We start from the raw sequence: 9701 nt of genomic DNA on the forward strand, positions 1-9701 counted from the left end.
AGAGAAAGAGAGGGGGCTGCTAGGGGCGCTTACCGCTTGGTGTTTTCTATGGTAACCATGAAGAGAATTATTTATATAGAAGAAATATATATTAAACCAGCGTACCCGTCCCGCGCGTTGCTGCGGTCTCAGAAGACAGACTGACGCAATATTTTAAGAGGATTCCATAATTACATTAGCAAACACGTATTTTTTTTACGCTTGACATTGATTTCTAAATCTAAACAATTTAAATGTAATCAAAGCCGGTAATATATTGCTTTCATCATAGTTGTTGAGGCGCAAATTCTACCGCACACAGTAGCCCATTGTATCCATAATGTATCGCACTCTTTAAAACGAACGTAGGCGCAATACTGTTTATGAGGGACCCACACAGAGGCGCTAGACCACACGCCAGTGGTGCAGTAGACAAAAGTTTCCCTACTGTAGGGCGCTCTTTTAAAACTCATAGTGTTCCTCCCGAAGCCAGGGGCGCACCGGGTCAAACGAATTGTTATCGAATGTCGTGTGCTACAGAGTCAATATTGTAGAGTGCTCTTCAACACAACCTCAGGATATCCCAGGGCGCCAAATCGCATCCTGCCGGGGCGCCGGCAGACGCGCCTAATTCCATATAGTCAACAATTATTGTTGTCCATCGTGTCTTTAGTGTATAAATTAAAAAAAAAAAACGAACGAAGGCGTCATAGTGTTCACATGGTAGCACGGGGCGCTTCGGGTTACGTAATATCCGGGGCGCCGGCGGCTGCGCCTGTTGTTGCTTTTTTACCTTAGCCCCCATGCAGAAGGCTCAAGTTTTAATATCGCCGCCCTGGATTTTCGGGCGCCAAGCCCTTTATAAAAAAATCGCACCCTCCAGGGAAACGCCCATAATAAATTTTAATTTTTGTTTTCGCAGAAACCTTCTCGTGAGTGGTTTCATTAACTCTCGAAAGTTTAACGGCACTCAGATGAACGATGTCAAACAGCATCCGTTTTGTTTTTTACAAACTGTGTAGAGAAAAATTGCAACCTCCAGGAGCGCCGCCCTGTTAAAATAAAATAAAAGAATTTCTTACTGTAACCTCCCCTGAAGTTTTATGGCGAGCGGATGAACGGGATTAAACCGCAATCTACTTTTTCGTATATATACCCTATATAGGGAAGAATCGATTCGCGCCCTGCTGGGGCACCATGCTTGTGAAATATATCCAGTGGTATTCTTAAGTTGCATGGCCATAGGATGAAAGGTGTAGTGCTGCATAGAGGACAAAAACAAACCCACAAACAAACAAGCAAAACTTCATTATATATATACATAGAGAGAAATATACATAATTCTACATATGCATATATATATATATATATATATATATATATATATATATATATATATATATATATATAGCTACATTTGGTGACTTCCCATTTTCCCCAATGGCGTCAAATTTTGCACATAATCCACCTATTAATTCATGTGAAAAAAAGCATCGTTTTCATCGTAAATTATTAGATTTTGGTATCAGCCTCTCTCCGGTCGTCGCTTAGCAAATCTGTTATCCAAAAATTCAACAAGCATGTATTCACCTGTACATTTTGCCGTTTGTGTCATCTCCCTTCAACCCCCCCCCCCCTGGGTGATAGTTTTTAAACGTGCACAGTTAATTGTATATTTTTTTTATCTGCAGTCAGTTATTAGTACAGTTAACTCTCATTAGTCATTTATTGAACTGGCAAAATGCTTACTTCTTCTATATATTTTGCTATTTTTCGCCATGGTGTCACCCCCGAAATTTTGCCACCTTGCGCAGTCCTCAGCCCCGCCCCCCACCTTGTGACGCCTCTGGTTAGGGGTACTACTTGAGTACAGTAAATATGTATATATATATATATATATATATATATATATATATATATATATATATATATATATATATATATATTTATGGGGGGGGGTATAGCCCCTTGGCACACCTTGTACCTACGCCACTACATAAACATGTTCTTAAGATTATATAGCACATTCTATGTATAAATTCGATAAAAATAGCTATTACGTATTCTACAATTTTATATTTGTAATAACATATTGTAAACGAAATGAGTCTTAAATTCGATTACAAAATGGGCCTTTATATTATGTATTTTTTTTCTATTTTGCAATCATATCATGTATTACTTGTTGTATAGCCTAGATTCTATAATAATATACTAATATATTCTATATTACATAATCCTATATTATATCGTTTAGTAATCTCTACCCTAATGTTTTCTATACCGAATAATCAATATTCTGTAATTCTAATTGTGTATAAATTAATCATATAATCTCTAAAATTAATCATAACTATGATCACAATTAAATTCAGCAATCCACTGTATTAATTTATATTGCTAAAAATAATTTAATTTTCAATTTTAAAGACAGAAGATACATTTTTTATAATATTAATTATTATTAGCTCTGTAAAGTGAATGGTTGTTTAATTTTTCTTATATTAAATATTTTAAGCGATTAATTAATCGAAATGGTTTTATTCCGTTAACTAGTTTTTACAGTTTATAACTATAATTAGAGTCTCAACGACAGAATCAAATGAGAAAAAATCTATAGCGTTATTATATACCGACACTGTTGATAAGCCACTCAACGACAGTGTCGTTGAGAATAGTGTATGATCGGCTGCAATTACCTAAAAGTTTATTATATATTTTGGTTTAACGGTTAAATATTCGGAATCAATACTTAAATATCGTACAAGGTAATTTCTGTCGGTTGCTTAAAAAAAAAAAAACATCAATAAATGTAGATTTGAAATATACGTAGTGCATTAGTTAATACAACGGAATACCGCCAACCATTTTTAAAGTGTGAAGGTCTATGTTGGGCTCATAGTGAGAGTCGTTTTTAAGGTTCATTGTGAGGATCGCTCAAGAGTTTGTAGGAAGAGTCATTTTGGGGATCATTGTGATGATCGATTTTAAGGTTCATTGTGAGGATCAATTTAGGGTTCATTGTGAGGGTAGTTTAGGGTTCATTGTGAGGGTAGTGTAGGGTTCATTTTTAACGTTGATTTTTAGTGTTTATTGTTGTCGTTTTATGGTTCATTGTGAGGATAATGTTTAGGGTTCATTACGAGGATCGTTTTTTAGGGTTTATTGTGGGAATCGTTTGTAGGGTTCATTGTGAGGGTCTTTGTGGAGTCGTTATGAAAATCGTAGCTAGGGTGTATGTATGTTTTGTTATGCGAATGATTATAAGGGTAGTTTTAACGTTCATTGTCAGGGTCATTGTGTGAATCATTGTGTGAATTTGTTCAAGGTTTATCTTGAGTGTGTGTGTGTGAGAGTTGTGATAAGGGTGGTTGTGACTGTAGGTATGTGGATCGTTGTGAGGTTCACTGTGAGGTTCGTGATGAGGGCTGTTCTGAGGGTAGTCGAGAGTGTATGTTTTGAGGTTAATTCAAAGGGTCGTTATGATGACCTTTTTGAGGGTCAATGTGAAGGTCATTGTTGGGGTCATTATGTAGATCGTTATAAGCGTAGCTAGTTGTAATAGGGTCATTTTTTAGTTCATCAAATTAAACGTTCTAAGGGTCTTTGTATACGTCATAAGTGTTTTATTGTGATGGTTATTGTGAGGATCATTGTGTTTTAGTTGTAGAAGTTCTTGTTAAGGTCATTTTTAAGGTAATTTTAGGACCATTCAAAAGATCGAAGATTGCTGTGATTGTAGAATTACATATTTCACATCGAGGATCATAATTGAGAAGATAGATAAGCTTATCATATATGGTGGTTATAGCCGTTTTTTTTTATATTTTAAATAGTAAAGTAAAAATATCCATAACATAAAATTGTAACTATACCTTAACATAACCGTTAACTATTCATCGTCCTAATGTTTTGTTAAATGTTTTTGTAATTAAAATATTGATTAGTGAGTTGGCATTCAACATTGTCGCGAATTATCGGTCCATTCTTTTATAATGCGTTTATGCACTACCAGGTTTATAAAAATTCAAACTGACGTGAATACATCGACGTAATACTCCACTGAAGAAAGGCAGTCGATCAATAGAATTTTTAAGAGAATGAACTCACCGATATTTAAAACCCGACAGAAAATTCTTTTAACAAAGTCAACCATTTGACATAATTGTTCTAGGCTGAATTGTTGTTAAGTAACAATGCAGACTCTATTGACGTAAATAATTTATCAATAGCACGATACACGTGTATAAGTTAACTAGTTAGGTTTGGTTTAATCTGATGTGGTCTTAGATGTTTCAATGCAAATTCATTCCCACTTTGTGGTAAAACGTCTTCAAGAAAAAATATATACATTTTTCGGGGGGAATTTTTGTACCAGTGTCCGATATTGGAATCATCTTAATTAAAGGGGTGTAAGGTTACTGGTCGTTAAAAAAAACTAACATAAACACATGTCTTTCTAATGTCAATGCTAACCCTATCCCTAACCTCAACCCTAGTCCTACTCTACGCCTAATCCTAATTTCTAACCACAAAACGAGTCGAGTTACAATACAACTAACAACCTAACATATATGTTTTTGGACGAGTCTATTATCGCACATCAGTATCTTGAATAATCCCAAATTCCTTAACGCAAATTCAATTTTACTTTCTCGTATATACGAAGTGTAGAGAAAGCCTAGTAATCGTGCAAAAAAAAAAATCGAGATTTTTAGAAATCTCGACGTTTTACACCTCACTGATACGGAAAAACATAATTTTGCAATCTTGTCCGTATGTCTGTGTGTCTGTGTGTGTGTCTGTGTGTCTGTAAACACGATGACTTGAGTACCGTTACAGCTAGGTTGATAAAATTTCACATATAAGTATTATATCAAAATCGTAGATCCGTATCCACTTTTGCGCGATTTCCGATAACGGGAAATGTTACATTTTCTACTTTGAATTTTTCAAAAGCCTATAACTTAAGTACTATTTCAGATAGATAAATGAAATTTCACATGTAAGTAAAAGATCTAATTCTCTATCTTCTGTAAAATTTTGAAGAATTTCCTTTGACCGCAAGTAGTAATTTACGCTATTTCCGATTTCTCAAAAAAACGCATGTACATTTATAAAGTACTAATAATATTCCGCACTATTATGCATATTTTGTTTTGGCGTTCGCTTGGTGCGCAATTCTTTTTTCTACGAGATTCTATTTTTAAAAGGTTAAGTAATTAAAAATCATTTTTATATTCCGAATTGCCATCCCACGTAGTTCTATATAAGAATATTCGAGAAAGTTTAGGGGAGATCACTCCCGGTTTATTTAAGTTGTATATAATAAATTGTTAACGTAAACTTTTCAAACCATTCATCAATATTTTCATTAAAACTGTTCATTCTATTTTCCTAAATGGGGCTTGTGCTATCAATTTTTGTGGTCACCCTTTAAGTGATACAATCAAAAACCCTTCCCTGTCGATCGCTCACCATTCGTTAATAGAGACTCATGCTTGAGTAAAATGGCGCCTGTGTTGTTAATATTTCTTCTGTACATCACAACCATCTGTTTTGTGACTGAGGCTCTGTTCAACGCAGCGCTTTACAAACCAGCGTACATGAGTTCTGTTTATGTAGGCACTGCCTACAAGCCCAGTGCCGACCGTGCTAATGATGGGAACCTTGATGCCATATTTTCACACGGGTCATGCGCTCACTCAAGTGTCAACAATCCAGGTTGGTGGATGGTCGACTTGAATGGTCTTTACAGTGTGGAGCAGATTGTATTGGTCAACAGGTACGTTTGGTGACTTAGTCAATAGAATAGTTAATTGACTTAATCAATTACTCGTTAATTTAGACAAAGCGTACTGACTTGGTCAACAGGTGGGTTCATTAATTTGGTCAACAGGTGAGTTCGTTAATTTGGTCAAAAGGTGAGTTCATTAATTTGGTCAAAAGGTGAGTTCTTTAATTTGGTCAACAGGTGAGTTCATTAATTTGGTCAACAGGTGAGTTCGTTAATTTGGTCAAAAGGTGAGTTCATTTATTTGGTCAAAAGGTGAGTTCGTTAATTTGGTCAAAAGGTGAGTTCATTTATTTGGTCAAAAGGTGAGTTCATTTATTTGGTCAAAAGGTGAGTTCATTAATTTGGTCAAAAGGTGACTTCATTCATTTGGTCAAAAGGTGAGTTCATTAATTTGGTCAACAGGTGAGTTCATTCATTTGGTCAACAGGTGAGTTCGTTAATTTGGTCAAAAGGTGAGTTCATTTATTTGGTCAAAAGGTGAGTTCGTTAATTTGGTCAAAAGGTGAGTTCATTTATTTGGTCAGAAGGTGAGCTCGTTAATTTGGTCAAAAGGTGAGTTCATTTATTTGGTCAAAAGGTGAGTTCGTTAATTTGGTCTACAGGTAAATTCATTAATTTTGTCAACACGTAAATGTATACATTTGGTCAAAAGTTGAGTTCGTTAATATGGTAAACAGGTGAATTCATTAATTGTAAGTGTGTTTAGAAGTGTGTGTGTATTTGTGTGTATGTGTACGTTTGTGTGTGTTTGTGGGTGTGGGTGTGTTTGTGGTTGTGTGTATGTGCGTGTGCGTATGCGTGCGTGTGCTTGGGAGTTAGCGTGGGTGTGTTTGCGTATGCGTATGCGTGAAAGCGTGCTTGTGTGTGTGTATGTGTGTGTGGACATGGATGTTTATAATTACAATTGAACCCCAACGTGTGTCCCACAAACTCACAGCGCACTAATCATCAAGTCTTATAATGTGCTGCAGATGTCCATTCTGCTGATCACACAATCCCTTCATATTCCAATGTCACTGAAACCAGTGCACTCTACTTCTCAAACCCCATTGACTTAAATTACTTAGCATTTGCTATTTGCTCCTAAATATTAACTTATGATCCACGTGTAAGATACCAGAATTCAATATACTGGTCTTATAACACGAGATTAAACATAATTAAAAAAAAAATATATCATATTTGTGTTTGGTGTTGCTTACCAAGACAAATATCGCACTAAAGCTGCTTTTTAAATTTAAACATAATCTTCCTTTAATACACACACTATAAGGACCCAGTCTTTGTAGATATTAAGTAGGCAACGCCGTATCGTACACATCCGAATAAACAACATTTTTTGCATGGTCCTATATAATAAACGAGCACGACCAAATCCATTATTTCACAATAATTTAATTAACACTGTTTTCTACAGAGGGGATCAGTATAACGCATCAGCGACTACCAAAAACTTCCAATTCGATGTGTTTGAAACTGACCCAAGGTCATCTCCTGGTTTTCCGATGGAATCTGGCCAAGTTTGTTACGCAAGAGTGGACCCAGTAGGGCAGGGAGAGAAGTTTATACAAAACTGTACTTCACCAATTCTTGGGAGATTTGTCAGATATATCAGGTTTGTCTCTACATTTTTGCAATGGTTTCATAGTTAATAACGTCGGTGTATGTGAAATTTGTGTTAAATTTTAACTATTTAAAAGATTTAAAGGGGATGGTTTGGCCTGGAGGTAGAGCGCTATTTCGAAAAGACAATTACTGATAATCATTATACTTATAATACTGCCAATGTTATTGAAATAAAATTATTTTTCTAAAAAAAAAGCAAACCATCTGTAACTTATTTTTTATTATCTTAGCCTAATGTGTGATTCTTAAAGACAATATAAAAAATGTTTAGTTTATTTTTTCTTTTCGCTTTTATGCTTAGGGTACATGTGGCCGCCACAGAAAGTTATTTTTACTTTTGCGGTTATCTGGCAACTTTCTTGGCAATTTACCAATATATTATTGCTCTTGCCAGTTATTTTCCCAATGTAAATCGTTTTTATTAATCTATGTTGCTTACAGAGGCGTAGAGACCCTTCCCGGCGCCCGGGGACAAACTTTTCATTTGCACCCCACCCCCCTCATACTTTCGATTTGCACCCCCCCCCTCGAACTTTCCATTTGCACCTCCCCCTCAAACTTTCAATTTGGCGACCCCCCTAAGGTCGGCGCCCGGGGACATGTCCCCGCCCCCCCCCCCTCGCTACGCCTCAGGTTGCTTAGCAGTGGAATAGGTCAACTAAGGATATAATTTACTTAAAACAATATTTGAATTTTATAGTAGCCTCCCTTCAAAGTTATTGCGTATACGTAAAATAATTAAGTAAAAGAATGTTAACCTCCCCTTCTCCCTAGGGCTTCCCCGTTTTCTTTTACCCTGAGTCGTAAGGTTTAGCGCCACCCATGTGATACCATCTGATTTCATTCTTAAAACTCGCCCAACCAAGTGCCATCGTCTTTATAAAATTAATTTTAAACGAATAATTCTTTCACAGGTTTACAAATGACGCGCTAAGCTTCTGTGAAGTGCAAGTCTTGGCTAGTTATACGACCTACGTGATGAACAATTTCTCTTCAAGAAAGAATTCTATCCTGCAAGTGACCCCCGTCAGTACAACCTACACGATCAGCGACGTGGCCTGCACGTTACTGTGTCTACAGCGTCGTGACAGCGATACGTGCACCGCCGTCAACTGGGTTCGAACCACGAAACAGTGTCAGATGTTGAAGGTCGACCCACGAAGCATTCCCGCCCTCACTCCTAACTCCGATACTGACTTTTATATTGAAGCAAATTAAGAAACGGCTTCAGTGTTTATTTATATTTGAGAATTATAGATTGGCCTATAAAGGCGATAATTACAATCACCTAATAAATTACTAAAAATAATTTTTGTTTTCATGCCAAATGAAAACATCTGGTAAAACTAAGATCCATAACAGAAATTGAATTTGGCTCTTTTCAAAAATTATTTTCTTTTTTTTTTCTTTTTTTTTTAAGCCATTGTTTTTTTACAACATTAAAGAACGGTAACCGATGGAATGATGTATACAAACAGAATTAAGATAAATTACCTCCCCTGTAAGAATAATAAATCTAAACTATGTAACCTATTTGGTATAAAGTAGCGTATGTTTATTTATAAAGAAGGACACTACATGCAAAACCATTTTTAGCGCAATTTCCATTCTGGAGAATTGCGTTTATTAACTCGTCATTTCTGGGAATGGATGGATGAATGTATGGATGTATGAATGAATGGATGGATGAATGTGTGTCCGGGCTTTAAGTCGTATATCCTCCTCAACGAAGCAATATCGATGACTAGTTCCAAAAGCAATTATGTTAAGCAAGTTACGAGGATGAACATAGGCCATAAAAATTACGGGTTTCTTTCATGGATTTCCCAGAAAAGCAAAAAAACCTCGAAAAAAAAGCAGTTTTTTGCCCATATCTCGGCAACCAGACAACTTAGCGACTTGAAACATGTACCAATCGATTCCTGCCACAATTTAGAACAATATTGCCGAAGAAAGTTTTCAAAAATATCCTTTCGTTCGGTCACAAAATTTTTTTTGAATTAATTAAAATTTGGACCGAATTAGTAGGCATTTTTTCCAACCACACCACACGCGTCATCACGTTCAATAGCTGCGCCATCGCGTTCCATGGCTGCGCCATCACGTTCAGTAGGCGCGCAATGGGTTTTAGTCATGTAACTCTATTGTAAATAAAACATGTAAAATACTGAAAAAAATTAATAAAAAACGTTTTGATAACTAACCAATGGTTTTCCTAACCCTGCTCTTGATTTACGCTACGACAGAGCTATTTTTAGATAACATAAGGAAATTGCGCTAAAATTGTCACTAGACTTTT

The 9701-nt window shown here is 36.0% G+C and overlaps 1 protein-coding gene across 1 annotated transcript; it reads left to right on the plus strand.

The window, feature by feature from the left end:
• Positions 1-5489: 5489 nt before the first annotated feature.
• Positions 5490-8620, plus strand: LOC131952917 (uncharacterized). The gene is made up of 3 exons (XM_059315856.1): positions 5490-5764; positions 7194-7391; positions 8317-8620. The coding sequence occupies exons 1-3, from the start codon at positions 5490-5492 to the stop codon at positions 8618-8620; spliced, it is 777 nt and encodes a 258-aa protein (XP_059171839.1).
• The last annotated feature ends 1081 nt before the right edge of the window (positions 8621-9701 follow it).

This window comes from Physella acuta, unplaced genomic scaffold (assembly GCF_028476545.2).
Source record: "Physella acuta isolate Inbredline_101_S28 unplaced genomic scaffold, ASM2847654v3 ptg000074l, whole genome shotgun sequence".
NCBI classification, from domain to species: Eukaryota; Metazoa; Mollusca; class Gastropoda; family Physidae; genus Physella; species Physella acuta.

What these genes read in the sequence shown, in the direction of transcription:
- LOC131952917 (XM_059315856.1), top strand. Translation starts at nt 5,490, where the DNA reads ATGGCGCCTGTGTTGTTAATATTTCTTCTGTACATCACAACCATCTGT. An exon ending in CAGATTGTATTGGTCAACAG is followed by an intron (nt 5,765 to 7,193) that starts GTACGTTTGGTG and finishes TGTTTTCTACAG; the next exon opens with AGGGGATCAGTATAACGCAT. An exon ending in AGATTTGTCAGATATATCAG is followed by an intron (nt 7,392 to 8,316) that starts GTTTGTCTCTAC and finishes ATTCTTTCACAG; the next exon opens with GTTTACAAATGACGCGCTAA.